Source organism: Castanea sativa, chromosome 1, assembly GCF_040712315.1.
Source record: "Castanea sativa cultivar Marrone di Chiusa Pesio chromosome 1, ASM4071231v1".
NCBI lineage: Eukaryota > Viridiplantae > Streptophyta > Magnoliopsida > Fagales > Fagaceae > Castanea > Castanea sativa.
This window is the reverse complement of record NC_134013.1, coordinates 12732482-12754879: the sequence shown is the minus strand read 5'-3', so window position 1 is coordinate 12754879 and position 22398 is coordinate 12732482. Positions and strand designations below refer to the sequence as shown.

Genomic DNA, 22398 nt, shown 5'->3' with positions numbered 1-22398 from the left:
GATTCATTAGTAAAAAAAAAAATCATTTGGTCTCTTAAATCTTTACAAATGTTATTTCACATTGCTAAAAACAAATGAGTACTCAAACAATAAGTAATTCCTGTCTTCAACATAGTTTTTGCAGAAAATACACAGATAGACTCCGGTGTAACCCTATTTTGCCAATCAATTCTCACCTTTTATAAACATAAATTATTTACTTTGTTAAGATTAATTATTAAAAAATTTAACATTAGGTGTCTAAATCTTCGTAGATGTCATTTCACATTGCTAAGAAGGAAAGAACTTGAAGTATTGGAACTACATAAAGAGTTAGAGATATTAGAGTGACTCTTATTTTTTCTATTTTCAAAATTAGAAAAGAAAACAGAAGCAAATTCCTAAACGCGTAAAAAGAAAAGGGTGATATTGTAATTGTCGTTCGTACAAAGCCCTTGGAACCAATGTGGTGTGGTATATATAAATAAGGTGGCCCATTACAGTGTGAAAAACCAAAACCTATAGCCCCTTTTCGTAAATTGAACAACAAAAACCTGCCTGCTTCCCAAAACTAAGAGAGAGCAAACACACACCCCACAGAGACAAGGAGAAAGAGAAAGAGAGAGAGAGAGAGAAAAAACAGAGAGAGATCGCTGCCTTTTCTTTTTTGTTTAGACGGCTGAAGCTCGTGCATATCACGTGCAAAGATCCGTCATAAGTCTATCAAATATTGTGCATTCTTATATTACAAGTGCCCTAGTTCTCTCTCTCTCTCTCTCTCTCTCTCTAATTTGATTAACTAGTTAATTAATCAGTTAATTGTTTTTTTTGTTAAACTATTTTTTTTTTTCTTGTTATATACTAAATCAATCTCTTCTTTGCAATTTTGTTGTATTTTTAACTTTGAAACCCTAATGGCTACCACCGCCGATTCTCCGTCGAGTCCTCAAATTCCCGGCGGCGGTGAAAGCATTAACAGTCCACAGTTCCGGCGAAAAAATCTATCGTCGGCGTGGGCACAAGTTGTACGAGGCGAATCGGAATCAATATCGGCTGGTCATCATCATCATCATCAACATCAAACTCAGCTTTCGGTTTCTCAACCGGAACTAGCGGCTCCGTTCTCCGATTCCTCTCCTCCGAAGATGGCTTCACCGTCACCACCACCGGATGCCGGCGAGGGCTCCGATGGTGGTAATGACGGCAATGCGGCTCGCCCAAAGAAGCTCGCTTGGAACAAACCCTCAAACGCGCCCTCAAACGGCGGCGTCGTTGAGGTCAGTCCTGTAATGGGCGCGTTATCTTGGCCCGCTCTGTCTGAGTCCACTAAGGCTTCGCCTAAATCGTCTGCCGATTCGACTTCGAAGACTCTCTCCGATTCACCACTCTCCACTTCTCAGGTTTGGATTTCCAATCAATGTTTGGCTCCAGAGAAAACTGAGAAAAAAAGAAAAAGAAAAAAAGAAAGAATCTTGAATATTATTATGTTTAATTTTTTTGATGTTTGGTTCCCCAGAAACCTAAGGAAAAGGAAAGGTAGCGGAATATTGAATATTATGCGTAAATATTTTTTTTTTTTCCTATTTTGGGTTTTCAGTAATAAAAAGTTTACCTAATTAAGGAAAATAATTGTTGGGGACGTTTTAGGCTAATAAGGAATTAGACAAGGTAAATGTATATGTACTAGATTTTCAGAATTAGAATTTTACTTTGCAACTTGATATTGTTGCTATAGAAAGAGTGTAAATTTTAAAGATTGAGGTTTAGTTAAACAGTCATTTTACATTTCCGAGGATGACATTTTGTTGTTTTGAACTAGGGACCTGTGGTTCCACAGTCGCCGAAGAAACAAGTTATTACTACCACTACTAATGCTGCTGGGAATTCTAATTCTAACGCAAACCATCCATTGCCTCGACAAAGATCTATGAAGCGAGGTGGTGGTGGTGGTGGTGGCAACAACAGGAGTGGGCCTTCACAGAGTGGCTTTACTCATCCTCATCCTCCGCCACCACCACCGCCACCACCATTTCCTGTATATCCTTTACCTCAGAATGGCTATCCTAATATGGTGCAAGCAGTGCCTGATCCTTCTCATAGGGAGTTTCCTTATAGGGGTAGTAATTGGGAGAACAGACCAGCTGGAGGATATGTGTCTCCATCGCATTCCGTGAATGATCATCGGAATCCCTCCCGTAGGGGAAACTTTGGGAATCACCAACGCGGGGATGGCTCCTACCATAACAATCATGGAGGTAGGCGGGATCAGGAGCGTGGGAATTATTTGAATACCAGAGATGCTCACTTGCAGCCACAGAGAGCTCCTTTAAGGCCCTTTGTTAGGCCAACACCTCCTAACACAACAGCATATGTTACACCTCCCCCAATGAGACCCTTTGTCAACCCCATGGGTTATACTGGTGAGTTTACTTTCTTTTGTTGCTAAAACCTTCATGCTAGGAGTTTATTTTTGTTTGATAAATCTGTTTTTATTATTATGCAAATATGCAACTAACATCTCCACTCTTTTTCAGAGTTCTACTATATACCTCCACTGCCAGTGGAACCCTACAGCCATAGACCAATAATTCCTCATCCACCACCATTTTATATCCCTGTTGCAGAACCTCTGCCTGTTTTGCTGCTCAAGCAGATAGATTATTATTTCAGGTACTTATGAATCTAGTTAACCAGATAGACACTGTCAGCCTTTTTCTATTGATGATTAGTTTACCTTATCTATGTACTTTTACTTCGCTTCTTTAGTTTCTTTTGAAATTTTTTAATGTACCTGCGTGGTTTGTTCATTACAGTGATGCTAATTTGGTAAAAGATGACTATTTGAGGTCAAACATGGATGATCAGGGCTGGGTACCAATTGCTTTAATAGCGAGCTTTCCTCGAGTAAGTTGTCTTATGGTTGAGCAATTCCAAGATCTTTATGACTGTCTTGTTCTTGTGTTTGTGCTGATCATTTTTGTGTGCCACATCTCTTAAGGATATTGACTTTATTCTGATTAATTATCAATTTTGGTGGTAGTTGAGCATGTTAACTATCAAAGGTATATAACTGTTTCTAAATTTTTGGAATTTAAAAGGTGTTTTTGAAGCTAATGCATCAGTTCTTTTTTATGTCTCTTTTATGTTTTAGTTACAAGAAACATACAAAGAATACCATGATAGTTCACTGTAGGAGACCTGGTCTGAGTAATTGATTATATTTGGTAGTTGCAGAGATTGGCTTAATCCATTAAACTAAAGAAGAGCCTTTACTTGATATATTTAGTAACATGTCAGGACCCTTAAAGAGTAATGCTCTCTCCGGTCAAGATGCAAAGAACCCAATGTTGGTATGGAGAATTTGTCTCCTTTTCATTTGCTGAAATCTGCTTGTTTCAACAATCGTTATGCTTTATGTTAAGATCCAATCTTGTTATCAGGTATTTTTTGAGCCATTGAATTGCGCTTTACATAGTGAGTATAAGAGCTCTTAAATTATTATAAACTAATGAAATTGAGAAAGTTTGAGAAAGCTATAAAAGGTAACTTTTCCCGAAAAAAAAAAAAAAATCTACAAAAGGTAATTGTGACGCGGGAAATAAATTGGTATTAATAATGGTATTTATATAAAAAGATGTAAAGGGTTTGGTTTTCCTAAGAAGGAAAACTAATTTTTTTGCTTTTATTAAATTTTAAAATTCTTCAGTGGCTCAACAATTTGCCCTTAATGATGTTGCTCTAATCTGGTTACAAGCTTATTGCAAATGCTGCTTTTGATGTGGAGAGAGAGTGAGATGAGTTGACAAGACTTCTATTACACCATTTTTTTTATGGAAAATCTTGTGTAAAGAAACGCTCTGTTTGTTTCACTAGAAAACCTTTTATAAAGATAGTTTTTCATATTTTCCAATGTTTGGTAACATAAAAAAAAATAGGTCAACGGAAAACTATTGTTAGTCAACGGAAAACTCTAATAAAATAAAGCTTTTTTTTTTTTGGAAAACAATCTCTCTCTTAGGAGGCACATAACTCTTATGAATATTATCTTCTCTAGTCCAGGAAATTTTCTTTCGCGCCTTTAAAACTATCTTTAGTCAATGGAAAACCCTAATAAAATAATGCTTTTTTTTTTTTGGAAAACAATCTCTCTCTTAGGCGGCACATAACTCTTAATAATACCATCTTCTTCTGGTTCAGGAAAAAAATTTTCTTTCGCGCCTTTAGTCTTTCTCATAGCAAGCTCTCTCACTTTTTCTCTTCCCTTTGTTTTTTCTCTCTTCTCACACCCTCAGTGACTCACTGTCACCCCCCCTCTGGTTTCTTCCCTCTGTAACACCATACTTTGATAAGGTTTTTATTTTTCCCCCCTCACAAATTGGTTAACAATTCTATAACAATTTGGCATTTTGATATTTATCAAACTATTTGTACTAGATTATTTTGCCGGTTAAACTATTTGGCCTATGTGGCATTTTGAACTATTTAAAATGGAGTTCATGGTTATTTTGAATTATGAGAAGTATGGTTGATATATATATATATATATATATAAATATTATTTACATTCCTGTTCATGTGTGAGCAAGATGAACGAGCCAGATTAGTGTTTGAGATCATAAAAGCTGGACAACTAGTTTTGATTGAGTTTGAAGCCAAATTCATTCTTGGTTATTTATTTATATTGATTACATTAGGTGGGTATACACAATACACATGTTGCTATACATACATGTTTTAAATTATACAAGAAATGTTATAAAAGTTTGTGCATACCAAACACTAGAAAATGTTTTCAAGCTCATTTTCAAGGTTATTACAAACCCCGGAAAATGAGGTAGTTTTCCAAAAATTGATTTCTAGAAAATGAACTATTTTCTAGAAAGTATTAATACTGAAACAAATAGAGCGATAGTTTTTAGTGTTTTTGAATGTTTGGTAGCATAAAAAAAAATGAGTTAAAGGAAAACTGTCTTTGATCAATAGAAAAGATATGGTTTATATTTAGAGATTGTTTCCACTAAATTTTTTTGGAAAACAACTATATCTCACAGCAGGCTAAATAAAGAAAGTTAAGAGATTGTTTTTTTTTTAAAATTTTTTTTTAACTCATTTAATGTTATTACCAAACATAGAAAAATGAGATAGTTTTATAGAAAATATTTTTTGGAAAATGACTCATGTTCTAGAAAACATTATCGCCGAAACAAATGGAGCTTAATGTTTTTGGATTTAGTTATTCTTATGTTACTGACGTCGCAATTATGATTTTGCTATGTCTGTAACCACAGAACATGTTTATACTTTTTGATCATAATGGTTAGTAATTAATTTTTTAGCATCTGTAGTTTAAACCCATCAATGCTCCCCCAGCCTCTTTGATGCTGACTGAAAAAAATTTGATCGGCACCGGAGATATTAAAATGGCTAAAATATTGCTTTCATCCCTAAATTTTACAAGAATTTCTCTTTTCATCACTGAACTTTAAAAAATTTGTTTTTCCTTTTTCATCTCTAAACTATTGTAAATACCAATCTTCAATTCAAAAACTTCGTTTCCTAAACTATTGAAGAAAGTTCTTTTTTTGTCCCTTAAAAAAAAAAACTCTTTAACAAATTTAGGGACAAAACTTTTTAAAGTCTAGGGACGAAAAGTACCTATCAAAAAAAAAAAAAAAATTTAGGGACGAAAAGTGAAATTCATGAAAACTTTAGGGACCCAATATTTTAATCTATTAAAATCAAGGAGGAAGTAATAGAAATTAAAACACAGAAAAAGGACTGGTCTCTCATGCTAGACAGCTAGGGAAAACAATAAAAATAACCTTCATTCTGAATAAAATTTCACAGTTTGAATGTTAATGATATGCATACAACCCAAAACCCACTTTTATGCCCTAGAAATCCTAATTAAAATTAAATCCTAGCCCTTTTGCACCCTTCATTATTAAAGTTTTAATACTGGTGCAAATAGTAAATCATGACATTTTTATTTTTAATATTTTCTGCTCATGGATCACTGTTCTTTTTTCTTTCTTTTTTTGCTCTAGAGATTTCCCTTGGTTATACATCCATTTTGTTAATGTATGACCATGTTGTGCTTTGGACACATACGGAAAAACCTCTAGTTCAGGATCTGAAGAGTGTAAATTGGTGTAATTCTTGGTACACACCTAATTTGGGTAATTTTTTAATTGGGTGTCTTTTTTTTTTTTTGGGGGGGCGGGGGGGAAGGTTGTCTTGCAGTGAATTTTTTTAGTTTGAAAATTTAGGTTTTGCCTGATAGTTTTCTTTCCTGTAAATAAAATTACAGGTTGGAACTTTGTGTTGTGCAAACTAGTTTTCCCCTGTATCTCTTGATCAACGTGTGTTTTCATTTCTGTTTGAAAAAGTATGTCTTGAACAAGAATTTTGAGATAATTTGTGTAATTTACATTATAGTTGAATCTGCTAAAACTGTATGAATTTGACATTTTTCTTATCATTGCTTGTTTCAACATGCGAGACAATTTTTACATTTATATGTAGCACATTTTGCTATACCCATTATGAGAGAAAGTAGCTTTGTTAGCAAAAGTCCTCCCACCAGGCCACAATTCTTTCACAATTCATTTGACAGTTTGAACTCTTGACTTGACACCACTTCCTGGGTACGAAAGTTATTTAAAATTGTCTGAGGTGGCGGCAAGTTACATGATATAATCTCTTGTTCTCTCTCTCTTTTTTTTTTTTTTTTTTAATCGTGTCATGTCTCCATTTGTCTTGTAATTTGTTTTTGTATTAATTACAGTGGCTTTGCTTCATATGTGTAGATTTGATGGCAATATTGTCAAGGATAATTTTTATGTGATGATGATCTTAGACAATCCCTATAGTTGAACCCTTTGATGGTGGTTTCCAAATGACAGACACAATATTAGTTTCTGTGAACACTCTAGTATTGGTCTGAATGATCTAAGTTGAAGATTTGCACAGGCATCTTGAAAATGTGGTGTATAAACTTGTGCAGGGTTATGTAATGGTGTCCTGCACTTGTTGACAAATTTTTCATGCAGCCTAACATGATATCCTCTACTTAGGGGATTAGAGGTTTTAAACTAGATGTAATTGAATAATTTTTTAATTTAAATCTAATTGATGACAGTAAGGAGTCAGGGCCATGGTTAGATATCTTCCAAGTCCCTTTTTTGGCAGAACCAATTTTTGCTAATGGCCATGTAGTTTCCAGTGTACGATCTGAGCATATATCAGATATAAGGAAATGTCCTTAATTTTTACTTTTGCTCTCCTTTTACTTTTCATGCAGCCCTCTCAGTCTAAATTGTTTCATTTCTCCCATGCTTCCTGTTTTACATTTGAATCCAACTTATTTCCCAGCTTCGGCTTTACATTATTTTTTCCAGTATCAGTTGCCTTTACATTTGACATTTTTCATGTGGCCTAACGTGATATCCTCTATGAAGGGATTAGAAGTTTCAAGCTAGACCTGACTGCAAATAATTTATAAATTTTAAATCTTATTGATGATAGTAAGGAGTCAGCCATAGTTAGATATCTTTCAAGACCCTTTTTGGTAGGACCTATTTTAGGTAATGGCCATGTAGTTTCCAGTGGACGATCTGATTTTGTATCAGATAGAAGGAAATGTCGTGCTTTCCTTTTAGTTTTCATGCGGGCCTCCCATCCCGACCCCCCCCCCCCCCCTTTATGTTAGGGGACTGTAATATTTTGCCACCGTCCACCGCTGTTATGCCAGAAATAAAAGGTTCTGATTGAAGTTAATGTTGAGGCCCACGGTCTCAAAGATGGATAGTCTTGCCGTTTTTGGGACCCCCCCCCCCCCCCCCCCCCCCCCCAAAAAAAAAAAGAAAAGAAAAGAAAAAGATTTCCCAACTTTGGCTTTCCATTTCTTTTCCCAGTTTCAGTTGTCCTTGCATTGATACAATTTGTTTTTTTGGGCTTTATGCAGGTAAGGAATTTGACAACTAATGTCCAGTTAATATTGGATTCCTTGAGATCTTCGACCATTGTGGAAGTACAGGTAGATTTCCTTATCATTTTAACTTCTTTTTACTGCATCTTCTGCCATTTGTTATATTGGATTTCTACATTCTGTAACATCATGTTGGAGTAATGTTTTTGACTCAATTAAAAACTAGAATTCATCTATTGGAATATGGACCAATGCAACAGAGACACTGTACCATCTTGGCAAACAAAAAGCAACAATTTGCTGAATTACAGTCGTTTTGAATAGCTGCTCTGTCTCTTTATTGAAATTGCTGTAGGATGACAAGGTGAGGAGGCGCAATGAGTGGAAAAAATGGATACCAGCTTCTTCTCGGATTCCCTCTGACTCAGGCTCAGTATCTCCTAATAAATCAAGTTATGATACGCTGACAACTTCTTTGCAGAAGATCACAGTGGAGGAAGTGGATACAAACCAAAGTAGTGTGACAGGTAAAGCAGACCCTAACTCTGAGGCTGTTGCAGGAAGTTGTATAACAGAGTCTATTGGCCACTCACAACTCCCCAATGGGGAGGATACTCAAAACACCGACTCAAGCAGGAACTGATCAATATATGTCCCCCAAAAAAATTCAAGAAAAATCTTGTCAGAGTAGTGTGCTTCTATTTTTGGAGGGTTTTGGGAGGAAATTGGGAGTGAGGGTTTTAATGAAGTTGTGGGATCTTTTCTTTTGTTACTCAGTCACTTGGACTGGTTTTGGCAGTATTTTGATGAGGATAGTAGAGGAATACAGAATAAGATTTATCTATAAATTATTGTCTAAAGATAAAGAATGAGAAGAGAGTGAGACAGAGAGTACTTAGATTATTGGTTCGGGCAGAATGATGAGGTTGCTGGGTTGTATAGCTTGGTTTTGGTGTGGATGTTTGTCTTTCAAAATTTCTGGTGCTTTCCGGTGGGGCATTGGTGGGTAAGACATTCTGGAGATCTAAATTTAAGATGTTTCCCCATGAACGTGTCCTGGATTCAATCAAAACAACTGTCTAGTGAAACAGAGGAAGGGGGGATTTGAATTGCAGTGCATACTTTGGTTGCCAGAAACAAGGTCGTGGGACCTTGCTTGAATTTCTCCTATCTGTATTTTCCCAGACTTCGACCCTTTTTTTTCTTCTTTTTTCCTTTTTTATTTAAATTTATTATTTCTTGTCATATACATAATTACATTTTGTTACCTTTTTAATGTAACTTTTTTTTTTTTTTAGGAATTTTGCAAAGCTTTTCATTTAGGCTGAAATTTGTCATGGAAGCTTTGATCATTTTTTTTGCTTTAGTTGTGATTGTCAGTGGTCTTGGATTTTTGTTTCAGGCTGCAATATTCGTGTTTGTTTAGTGTATTTATTAGTACTTAGATGTATCATGCCCTATGTTCCATGGTTGCTATATGATTATTTGTCAAAGCTTATCACGTTTTTCTTCTCTGGTATACAAAGCGTATCAAGTATTTGCAGGTGATAATGCTTATGCCTAGTTTTGTTCTCTGGTCTTTTGAGTATTTTATTCAAGTTTGAGCATTAATTTTTTTTATTGGTAAGTTACACCCTTTCAGTGGGTTTTGAACAAATTACAATTTTCTCTGCAAGAATGTCTCATTCGAGATGTATAGAGCTAATTCACAAGTTTTGGACTTAAATGTATTTTTTATGAAGTTGTGATGGGCTTTAGTAACCTCATGTATCACGGGGTCTCAACAAAATAATTTTTAGGTACTCCTAGAGCATGGTGAATGATGTTCTCTTTTTTTACATTCAGTGGGGTCTATTTATTAAATTTATTGTGGGGTTCATTATAAATGTGAGAGGAGGGAGCATTATTTCATTATATTTCGAAAATATCTAAGAATTTTCCTTCTCAGCATTGAATTTTCTTATGTTTCTTATGGAAACTTTTTGTATTTTTTAGTGCTTGGTGCAACTAAAATTACTGGACACTAGTCAACATAAATTTTTTTTTTTTTTTTTTTCGGTCAACAGAAAATGCAAAATTAAGCATTCTGTGACTGTTGGATTTTTTAAATAATGGAAGGCGGGCACAACAAAAAATAAGCAAGGAAAAGGGCTTCTCTTTCATGACACTTGGACCATGAATGTACTTTCTGTTCAGGCTTCTCGTAATGGAAGGCAATCAGCTATGAATAAGCTAAGTGCTTCTATTTTCATGAATGTACTATTTGTTAGAGATAATTACAATATACTATTAACTTTCAACTCGAATATTTTTCCCTTTTAAATTTTCAAGAATTTTGGCGTAGGAATGGCAAAATCACCTTGACCCAACCTGCGAAACAGGTTAGGTTTGAGTTTTAATCATCCAACTCAAAATGGGTTTGGTTCGGGTTGGATGCGGATATTAGTAATACTCCCCTCGAACCTGGACCCCGAGTACCCGACCCATATAGACTAAAAGTAAAATTATAACAAAAACATAATCCTAACTTTATCCATTCTCTTTCAACCCATTCAGCTGCCCTTCACCTCACCCTCACTCTCGCTCTCATTTTCTCTCAATTCTTTTCTATAAGCTGCCCCTTACCTAGTCACCTTCACTCTCATTTGCTCGCTAACCCGCCCTTATCCTCACTCTCATCACAAGGTGGTGGTTGTTTGTTACGGAGAAACACAGAGGTTAGATTGGAGAGAGATGTGCGAGGTTTAGACCGAGACAGGTAGAGAGACCTTTTGGTGATGATTGGAGGAGCTCTTGGTCGTGTTAAGATCAAGCCTGAGCTTTGGCCTAGAGGTGGGATTGATGGCTGAAATTGCCACTAATGGTGGCAATAGTGATCAAAGATAGAGACTTGGTGGTTTGAGATAGGGAGAGGCTGAGTAGGAGAAAGAGATAGAGATTAGGGAGGAAGAGCTTAGGTCGATAGTTCTCAATTTTTTTTTTTTTGGTTCATTTCCTTTCTCAAAACTATGAATCTCAAGGTTTTACTTTTATTTTTATTTTTAATTTCATTAATAAATGTTTATTATTTACAATTTATTTCTTTGTTAAATGTGAGTTTGTGTTTGTGATTTTGAAAAGAAAAATCATAAAGATGAAATTATTGAATAAGAAATCAGGAAAACATAAAATTGATTTTATTTTATTTTATTTTTTTAAAGATTGGGTCATGAATTGGGCCACAGATTAGGGGTTTTAGATTAGGCCCTAAAGTGGCATTGTGGGGCCCGCGGGGGTCCGACAGGGTAGGTTTGAGGGTTAAAAAATAAATTCGTTTAGTAAACAGAGTGGGTTTGGGTTTTGGGGTCGTGTTTGGGTATAAAGAAATTCACCCCAAACCCGACCTGTTACTATTTTTATTTGTATATAAAGAGATGTCAATTCAGTTATGAAGTCCTTAGCTTTTTAAAATGAAACCTAGTTATTGGTGTTCAGCGAAAAAATAAAAATAAAAGAAGAAACCTTAGTCGTTGGTAGCAATTTTGGTATATGTAGCCATGTAGGCAATCTCGGGTAAACAAAAACAAGCAAAATATGTAAGAGAGAGAAAAGTCGGTTTTTGTAATCAAAAGGAGAAATCAAGCCAGCTGAATCAAGCTCCAATAAATAAATAAAAAGTGGGTATAAATAGTGTTCTCAGTTATCCTCACAATTTTTACAAAGCAACATTTTTATATAATTTTTTTCACCCAACAAAGTAACAGAACCCAAAAAAATAATAATAAATAATAATTGAAAAATGAGATATAATATGTGTTGTACAAGTGATTATGTAAAGTAGAAAATGTGAGTTTTTGGTGGTCTAAAATAGAGAATTTTGCCATAACTGATTGTGAATGCTCTTATTGGGATCAAAATCTGTATTCTCAAAATTCTTTCGAAAGTGATGGGTACGTTCGTTCTAGATTTCAAATTTCAAACACAAATATTGCAAGGAACCATTGATTTGGCACTCTATCCAACCTTTAACAATGGTTGTGCGAGCATGAATGCTCTTTCATTCTTCACCACGTTTTCACTACATGCAATTGACAGAATGAGTAAAACTAATGGTCTACTTGTTTCTTCGTAAAAATGTTTTTAGTTGGTGTTTGATTGCATTCTTGAAAATGCTCCGAAAAACATGCAAGTGTTTGGTGTGACGTAAAATGAATAAATAAATAAATCTCTTCTCACAACCTAGTTCATTGGAAAAAAACTCACTATAGATCCACCAGCAAAAACCCAGTAGATTGCAGCAAACCTGGCTTGTAGGATTGAACTTGAGTCAAGTTGGGCTCAACACCAAGAAACCCATCCTCAAATTGCCATCAATTTTAGTAGCGATAGCACCCTATTCAACCACGTCGATGACCACCATCGACTGCAAACTCTATGTCAACTACCAAGCCTTCACTTCGCCTCGCAACATTGACTGTGAAGCCTTCATACCACCCCTCAACTTTGACCAAGAAGCTCAACGCGCCAATGATTTCTACTCGTGTCAATGATCGCAAAACCAATGCCATAGCACCAAGAACCATTGCTCACCACCACTTACATCCATGTGTGTGAAAAAGAAGGAAGGACGGGGGGTTCTGTGTGCGAGAAAGAAAGAAGCGTGGGGCTCTATATATGTCTATTTATGTTTTGGAGAATGTTTTACAAAAATATTGGCCATATAACATTTTGGGTTTTACTAACGTGTGCCATTGGGTATATATTAATAAATCATTTTAGAAAATTTTTTATGAAAAAGTTATTAACTGTTTTTTCAATTTCTCATAAAAACTTTTCCAAAATAGATTACTAAACCTAAACATTTTTCCAAGCTTTTACATTATTGGTAAACCAAAAAAAATTCATTTTGACTGATTATATGACAAAACAAATGTCCAAAAAAGTTAACAATATTTTCAAAAAATATTTTAGAGCATCCACATCAGTGTATCTAAAATCATGTATAATACAAATTTTTTTCAATTTTACACATTTTGAGCTACATCAGTGTATCTAAAACTGGGTAAAAATGTGGAAACTCATCCCCGAGCTACAGTACCGTGTAAATATACATGGTTACTGTAGCTCGGGTAAACAATATTTTATCATTTCTCCTTCGCTCCTTTTTTTCTCTCTCTGATCCGTTCTCAACAGACTCCATTTTCTCAACACAGAATACAAAGATATACTTTGCTCAAAAAAAAAAAAACACAGACATACACAAACAACCACAGATCGGTGCTTGACTTGTAGATCGGTGCTTGACTGGTCGGAGCTCGTGGGTCTTGCCGTGGATCGGAGCTGGCGGACGCTGGATCGGAGCTCGGAACTGGCGGATCGGCGATCGGAGCGCTGGATCGGAGCTCGCGATCGCGCTCCGAGCGCTGGATCGGAGCTCCAATCGCGCTCGGACCGCTGGATCGGAGCTCGGATCGAGCGTTGATCTGGGTAGAGAGAGAGTGAGAGAGATGATCTGGGTAGAGAGAGTGAGAAATGAAGAGAAGAAATGAAGAGAAGGAGAGAGAGAGAGAGAGAGAGAGAGAAATTAATCAGAACTGAAGAAGGGAAGAAATGAAATAAAGACGCGCGTAAGTTAGTTGAGGGAACTAATAAAAAAAGTGAAGAAGTTATTATTTAATTAATAGAGGGAGTAGGATAGATGAACTGATGTGAGTAATTTGTAATGAATGTGTAAAATTTTAAAAGGGGGTTTTTTGTGTAAAATAGAGGAAATTTTTACATGGACTGATGTGTTTGCTCTTACAATAAAATAAACAAAGCCTAAAATTGAACTATGATATTTTGATTTATGACACAATAACAATGTGAGGTACACAATTTCTGGGTCTTTAATCTTTGTATACTTATGTTACTTATATATATATATATATATATACACATACTTGCAGTTAGACTATTCCACGTCCTAATAATGAGACATGTCGAAAGCCCAATAGACCAATAATGTGCTAAATGAAATTTACGAACTTTGGATTTACAACATGTATTTCAAATACATTAAACCCACCGCCTAGGTGTTCCCAAGAGGAGTTTAATGTTACATTTGATTTGACACAAATTGCGCCATATTTTCCTCACAAACAAGCAAAAGACTTCTCCCTCAAAAAAAAAAAAAAAGATAAAAAAAAAAAAGCAAACACTATTGGGAAATGCTCTTGACAGTGCTAATGCAGCCTTTTCATGACCTCTTGGGCTAAGCAATATGTTGTTGCAATGTCCCTAATACACCAATGAAAAAAATGATATTCTCTATTGAAAATGAATTTATTTCATGATACAAATTAAATATTATAAATTTAAAAGAATATGTAATGTCATGTCTTAAACACCATATTCTGTTAGATTAAAATTAGGCTAAAATGCAAAATTGATCCTCTAAATTTCACCTTTTGTCATTTCAGTCCTCTAATTTTAATTTTTGTCAATTCAGTCCTTTAAGTTTCAAAAGTATTTCAATTCAGGCCTTCCACTAACTTCTGTTAATGCTCTACCTTTAAGTGCATTTTTTTTTCTTCTTTAAGTTTTTTATATTAAAAAATGCAGAAAACTAATTTAAATCAAAAAAAAATTAAGAAATCCCATAACACACCACAGACCCAGCACACAAACAAAAAAAGATTCTTTTACATTGATCACGAGATTCACAACCAAAAATGGCATCCAAACGGACCCAAAATTTTAATATTCAAATTCAGAACAAAGCACAGCAAACAATTATCTAACATCAACCATCAGTGACATATACAATTTACAAATTCCCTACCCACAAACAATGATTATTTATTCAACAATGAAACAATGTTTCTGGGTTTTTCTTCTTTTGTGGTTCATTTGGTTTTTACAAACAAAATCTAAAATAAGAAAACATTTGACTAAAAAATAAACTTGAAAACCCAAATCAGATCAGAGAGAGAAAGAATCCAAGGACACCCATATTGGATTGGAGAAAGAATCCAACGACACAGACCAGATCGGAGAGGGAGCTTAACCGGGTTGTTCACCAAATCCAAAAGACTTTGAAACCAACCAAACACAATAGCCTAGCCATGGGTTGGAACTCCAATGAGGATTTGATGAGAAAACGTAGAGAGAGGAAGACTGGCCTAGTCGAACCGAGTTAAGAGAAAGACAACCACCGCCAAGCAAGGATAGTTAGCAGTGACTGGTGAGGAGCAAAGACCGATTGACCTTGGTGGTTGGCCATAAACGAAGCTTGGAGAGGAGCTCCTTGGGTCCAACCTAGAGAGAGTGGCTGTGGAACAAAGTTGTTCACTGAGCCCAGTTTCTTCTTCTTCTTTTTCTTTTCTTTTTTTAATTTAAATTAGTTTTCTGCATTTTTTAATATAAAAAACTGAAGAAGAAAAAAAAAAAAAGCACTTAATGGTAGAGCATTAACAGAAGTTAGTGGAAGGCCTGGATTGAAACACTTTTGAAACTTAAAAGACTGAATTGACCGAAGCTAAAGTTAGAAGACTGAAATGACAAAAGATGAAACTTAAAGGGTCAATTTTGCATTTTTGCCTTAAAATTAAAATAAAATTTTAATTGCAAAATGGACTCTCATGCAAACACCAAGAGTCTCTAATGCATATCATACTATATATCTATATAAAGAATGCAACAACTTAACAGTTCACAATTCTTACCACATATAGCTAGGCTCAAAAGCATGCGCACCAAGTCACTTTCAAAACCACCCATCTGTGGCAGTGCTTCTCAAACTTAGGCGTTCTGAGGACGTAGAGGCGTGTACTAGTCTTGCTTTTTGCAAGTGTTTGGTCGTCTCTCTATGAGACTCTTAGGTTGATTGTTTAAGGCTAGAGGGTTTTGAAAATGGCAGAAGAACTAGAACAGCTTTGGAAAAAACTCTCCTTCACTGAGGAGGAAGACAAAGACATAGTTTTGGGTGAGAATAGAACGAAAATAGCAAAAGAATTAGGCAAAAACTGCCTAGTCATGAAGATCCTTACTCAGCGTTGCATCAACATAGAAGCCCTGAGAAAAATTATGAGGATGCTATGGAAGACAAACAAGACCGTCCAAATATCGGAGATTGAAGAAGAACTTTTCTTAGTGGAATTTAGCAACCCAAAAGACAAAAAGAAAATCTTGGAAATGTGTCTATGGAGAACTAGGGAGACAGGAATGGAGATTGGCAGCAAACTTAGGAAGGTCCTTGAGGTTGATGTTTCGGAAAAAGGCATTCAGTGGGGTAGGTACCTACGAGTTAGAGTTTCGATGGATGTTACAAAGAAACTTATCTGAGCAAAGAAGGTTAGCATTGAAAAAGATGATCCAAGATGGGTTTTCTTCAGATACTAAAGACTGCCAAATTTTTGTTATCTATGTGGCAGAATTGGACACAATGAATGTGAATGTCCTGAAAAAGGAGAAACCAGTGATGGGATGGAAAAGGAAAAATACCAATATGGAGCTTGGCTACACGCCGAACCGATGAAGCGTACTAACTATAGCTTGGAGACCTCAAACCGGAGAATAGAAGAGTTCGGTCAAACCATGAATGGTTCTTGGAAGGAAACGAGGCACAGTTGAAAGGCACCTGACTCACGTGCCCCAAACTCCCTTATTGGGCGTGGTGACATCAGTCCGAAAAGGTGAGTTGACAACAAACAGTACCCCAGATCTGCCACAAGCAAAAGATGTTGGAAAAGAAATTGCCAAAAGCCTGACACTGGTTTGACAAAGCAAACATTAGAGGTTCAATACGAAACGGTGACAGTCGCTCACACGCCAGGGGAAGTTCAGAGCTAGACAAAAGACCAAGCACAAAATGATAACTCCCAGGTGATGCCCTGTTCACATGGGCCACCAAATGAGCTACGGCCCGAAGGCCCAACGGCCATGATATACGAATGTGAAGTGGGCTGGGTTCCTGAAGCTCATGGATCGTCCATCAAACTGGAGCCAATTGGAAGTAAAAGGCCCGGTCCAGATCCATTCCAAGCGTTAGATCCAAATGTTCCACACACAAAGAAGTTGAAGGAAAGCAATCAGAGGGCAAACAAACAAGGAGCGAATTCTTTAGAAAGTAACACCAATGTGGATGGCAGCATGGTGGTGGCTGCGACGCAACCCCACCGAGCCAAATGACGACCCTAGCTTGGAACTGCCGAAGGCTTGGGATCCCTTAGTCAATTCAAGCTCTCAAGGACCTCATGAGAGAAGAAGATCCCATGCTGGTCTTTATAATGGAGACGAAGGCAAGCATTAGTCAGATGAAGAAACACAAGAATAAAATAAACCAGCATCTACAAGCTCTAATCGTTCCAAGTGATGGCAAAAGTGGAGGCCTCGCTCTCCTGTGGAAATAAAACACAGATGTCAAAGTCCAAAGCTACTCTCACTCCCATATTGATGCTATTGTTCATGATACAGGTCTGAATACTACTTGGCGAGCTACGGGCTTTTATGGACACCCTGATGCAGCTCAATGATCAAGCTCCTGGAAGCTCTTGGAAACTTTGAATGCCCAATTTGATTTACCTTGGGTCGTATTCGGAGATTTTAATGAGATTACTCATATTGAAGAAAAATGTGGAGGAGCTGAAAGGGATGCAAATCAAATGGAGGCGTTTCGAAATGCCTTGGACAATTGCGGACTTCGGGATTTGGGTTTTGTTGGACAATGGTTTACATGGTGCAATGGCAGGATTGGTGATCGACGCACTCTAGTTAAACTAGATCGCATGGTAGCAAACAATAGATGGACTGAGCTTTTCCAGCAAGCTAAGGTGTGTCACAGGTCTATGTCTTCATCTGATCACTGTCTCTTAGCCCTTTATCCCGCCCCTCTGCTACAGCGACGCCGTGGTAAACATCAATTCCGCTTTGAATTAATGTGGACTAGGGATGAGAAATGCTGGTATGTGGTGGAGCAGGCTTGGTCAGAAGCTAGCATGGTGGGAGAAAGTTGCTCAACCCAGGACAGGATAAGAAACTGCCAACACCAACTTCAGTGGTGGAACAAAAATGTCTTTGGCAATCTTAGAAAACAGATTAAAGAGAAACAAACAAACCTCTAATGCTTAGAAAACCGAAATACTCTCCATGAAGATGTTGTCAACATTAAATGTTTGCAAAGAGAGATTAATGAGCTCCTTGAGCGTGAGTCTGCAATGTGGAAAGAGAGATCAAAGTCCTTTTGGTATCAAAGTGGGGATAGAAATACTAGATTTTTTCACACTGTTGCCTCCCAAAGATGACAGAAAAACAGAATCACTGGGTTGGAAGACAACAATGGTGTGTGGCAGGGTGAAGAAGAGAACATACAGAGCATTATTCTAAATTACTTCTCTTCCATCTACCAGTCGGACCAACCTTCACAGTTTGATCCAGTCATTGATGCAGTTGAGAGAAAGGTCACAAATGAGATGAACAATTTCCTCCTCCAGGAATTCCATCCCGATGAGGTCCGGAAAGCGCTCTTCCAAATGAATCCCACCAAATCCCCCGGCCCGGACGGTATGCCCCCACTCTTCTTTCAAAATTATTGGAGTATTGTGGGTCAAAATGTTACTGAGTGTGTATTAAATATTCTAAATATTGGAGAAATGCCCCCTAAATTCAATGATACCCATATCTACCTTATCCCAAAAACCAAACCCCCCCCCCCCCCCAAAATCACAAAATAATGCCCTATAAGTCTATGTAATGTGGCTTACAGAGTCTTAGCCAAAGTATTAGCAAATTGCCTGAAAAAAATTCTGCCTGAGGTTGTTAGTGAAGCCCAAAGTGTCATTGTCCCTGGGAGACTTATCACAAACAATGTATTAATTGCCTTTGAAACAATGCACCATATCTAACAAAGAAGAAAGGGAAAGGAAGGTTTTATGGTAATCAAGTTAGACATGAGTAAAGCTTTTGATAGAGTAGAATGAGAATGTTTGGCTAGAGTAATGTAAAAAATGGGATTTCATGACTATTGGATATCTATTATCATGATGTGCATAACTTCTATCTCTTATTCTGTTCTAGTCAATGGGGAGCCAAAAGGTGAAATTATTCCTTCTCGGGGTATTCGCCAAGGAGACCTGTTATCACTTTTTCTGTTCTTATTGTGTGCGGAAGGTCTTTCGGCAATGCTTCAAAGAGAAGAGAGGTTGGGGACTATTAAGGGAATATCTATATGCCGGGGTGCTCCACGTTTGTCTCATTTGTTTTTTGAGGACGATAGCATCATTTTTTGTCGGGCTTGCATGAGTGAATGTCAGCGTGTTTAGGATGTCCTCCAAGACTATGAGGTTGCATCTGGGTAGAAAATTAACAAAGACAAAACTTTCCTTTTTTTCAACAAGAACACCAGAGCTTCTGATCAAGCAAAAATAAAAAATCTCTTTGGAGCCCAAGTCATCAAGCAACACGAAAGATACCTAGGCCTTCCATCCCTAATTGGCCGAGAAAAAAGAAGGCTTTTAACAGGATTAAGGACTAGCTTGGCCGGAAAATTGCTGGCTTGAAGGGGAATTTGCTGTCCTCAGCTGGTAAAGAAGTCCTCAACAAAGCAGTTGCCTAAGCCACTCCTACCTATACCATGAGTTGCTTCAAGTTGCCCGACTCGCTATGCAAAGAACTCAGCTCTATGATCAGCAAATTTTGGTGGGGGCAAAAATCTGAGGAGCGAAAAATATCTTAGGTCTCTTGGGACAAGCTGTGCAAATCCAAAGATGTGGGTGGCATGAGTTTTAGAGACTTAAAAGCTTTCAACCTTGCTCTCCTAGCTAAGCAAGGTTGGCGTCTTCTCCAAAACACAAATTCTCTTTTCTACCATGTTTTCCAAGCCAAGTACTTTGCTGGCAGGTCTTTCCTTGAAGCCCAACTCGGCAATAGACCATCCTTTGCTTGGCAGAGCATTATGGTTGCTAAGAGCATGGTGGAAGATGGAATTAGGTGGTTGGTTGGAAATGGAGACAAGGTGAAGATATGGAATGATAAGTGGATTCCCAACCCTGAAACATACAAGATCATGACCCCTATAAACCCCCTGATGTATAAGGAGAAAGTTTAAGCTCTAATTGATAATGAGAGAGCTACGTGGAAGTCTGAGTTAGTTAACTCCATTTTTCTTCCCCATGAGACTTCAGCTATTTTGGCTATCCCCTTGAGCTCCACTCTTCCTGAGGACTGTCGAGTTTGGTTTGGCATAGCCAATGGGATTTTCTCGGTCCAAAGTGCCTACCAGGTAAGTCATAAGCAACTGTCCAAGTCTAATGCTGCGGAATGTTCAAATAACACTAGCATGAAGTCACTTTGGAAATCAATTTGGAAACTCCACCGCACTAACAAAATTAGAAACTTTATTTAACGAGCTTGTAAGGACATTCTCCCAACTAAAACTAAACTTAGAGACCGCAAGATTCCTGTGGAAGTGGACTACGACTTGTGTGGTGGCGTGGAAACAGCGGGTCACACGTTTTGGAGTTGTGATTTTGCTGCAGTAGTCTGGCAAATGGCCATTATCAAAGCTCCTAGCCTCATGAACAACCCCTCAAATTTCCTTGACCTTTTTTGAAGCGTTATGGAAGCTAAACCAGGCCAAAACCTCGAAGCTTTTGCAAAAACTGCATGGTTCCTTTGGTGCAATCGAAATGCAGTACGACATTATAAGAGTAGTCGAATTGCTTTGCAGATTTTTTAGGCTTCAAGACACTACTTGGCGGAGTTCCAAGCCCACTGTATTTCTCCTCAAGCCCATCAGCCCCACGCTCCCATCTCCTGGAAGCCATCTCCACCTGGTTGGTACAAGATAAATATTGATGGGGCTGTTTTCAAAAAGCGTCGTCAGTGTGGGATTGGAGTGGTGATTCGGAATGATAAAGGCCAAATAATGGGAGCTCTTAGCAAAACACTCCCATACCCGGCTAAAAGCTTTGGAAGCCGAAGCCAAAGCAGCCGAGATTGGAATAATTTCCTCCTGGGAGTTGGGTCTTAGGGAGATTATTCTTGAGGGGGATTCCCAAATTGTTGTGAATGCCATTGCCAACCATGACCCGGGCCCTATTCAGATCTAGCATATCGTCACTGGTATAAAATCCTAGATGCCACAGTTTAGAGCATGGAAGACCTCCTTCACACGTAGAGAAGGGAACAAGGCAGCTCATCTCATGGCTAAACATGCCAAGCAGATTTCTGAATGTACTATTTGGGTGGAAGATACTCCACCTATAATTGTTTCTCAAATCCTTAATGATGTATCTGATTTGGGTTTCAGCCCAGTTTAATGAAAGTTTATCAACATTCTTATCAATAAAAATAAAAATAAAAATAAAAATAAAAGCGTGCGCACCATTTTTTGATTTATTTGTGTATCAGATTCAGATAATGCCAATGGTACTGTCAATGGGTGTAGACCTCACAAGCACAAAACCCGTTTCAATGTAAGAGAAGCAATATGTAACTGCACAAAACCCGTTTCAATGTAAGAGAAGCAATATGTAACTGTAAGTCTCTTGAGAGTTTTAACTTATGTCGTTAGCTTCTGATAATAGCTTTTTACATCAGACCAAGATACCAATCGATTTTTGGTGTAGGCACCAGATCTCTTATTCAACCATCGGAGACTTTACCAGTTAAGCTAACTGGAACCCACTTTGTAAATTTCTATCTATTTTAATATTAGAATTTTTTTTTAATTTTTATTTTATGTGTTCACGTTTCAAAACAATTTACATTAGATTATCTATTTTACACTGTATTTCACTAAATTGTCAATTTTTTAATTGTTTCTTTTTCTTCACAAGCAATAACTATCCTTCGCTCTTTTTTTTTTTTTTCAAATTCTCAGAACATGTAAAAAAAGAATAAAAAACAAAATGCAAAATAAATAGTGTTAGTATAAATTTACAAAATTGTTGTTGTAACTATACATTTTTACAAAACTTTACATGATTGATACGAGTGAATTTTTTTTATATACAAGATAAAAATTTCACTCTAATCTAATTTAAGTATATATATGAAGCTCTCTCCTAAAAACTTGAACCTTGACTCTTTCCTTTATATTTCATAAATACTTATATTTATGAAATGACAATCATACTAAGGTGGGAATACAAGTGAATTTTGAGGTGGATTAGCATTCTATGCAAGTGCTCGGACACAATAAACCACCTCCACTTGAGAGAAACGGGTGGACCTTTAGGAGAACCTCCACTTGGTATCAACTGTTTACGAGGAGGAGGAGCGCCTTTTTTGACATTTTTTTTCCTAACTTGTGTAAGTTGTAACTAAACATTGTAGTAGTTAGTCGTTACATCAATTTATAGTTATTTTGAAGTAAAATATATTATTTAACAAAAAAAAATATAAAAAAAAACCTCTTCTTCATACACGTGTTAGGGAGAAAAAGCACTACGGCAGTTCATACACGTGCAGCTCAAAAAACATGTCAAGTTTTATAATTAACTAAACACAATCTCATGGAACTTAGGCAT

The 22398-nt window shown here is 36.9% G+C and overlaps 1 protein-coding gene across 1 annotated transcript; it reads left to right on the top strand.

Annotated features, from left to right (window-relative positions):
- Window positions 1-708: 708 nt before the first annotated feature.
- On the top strand, window positions 709-9402 carry LOC142613000 (la-related protein 1C-like). Its single transcript, XM_075785183.1, has 6 exons — window positions 709-1379; window positions 1799-2399; window positions 2514-2649; window positions 2793-2883; window positions 7946-8017; window positions 8265-9402. The coding sequence occupies exons 1-6, from the start codon at window positions 894-896 to the stop codon at window positions 8550-8552; spliced, it is 1674 nt and encodes a 557-aa protein (XP_075641298.1). The 5' UTR covers window positions 709-893; the 3' UTR covers window positions 8553-9402.
- Window positions 9403-22398: the final 12996 nt, after the last annotated feature.

Excerpts from the sequence above, each read along its gene's own strand:
- LOC142613000 (XM_075785183.1), top strand. The coding sequence starts at position 894 with ATGGCTACCACCGCCGATTCTCCGTCGAGTCCTCAAATTCCCGGCGGC. Across the intron at positions 1,380-1,798 it reads CACCACTCTCCACTTCTCAG|GGACCTGTGGTTCCACAGTC; the intron begins GTTTGGATTTCC and ends GTTTTGAACTAG. Across the intron at positions 2,400-2,513 it reads CAACCCCATGGGTTATACTG|AGTTCTACTATATACCTCCA; the intron begins GTGAGTTTACTT and ends ACTCTTTTTCAG.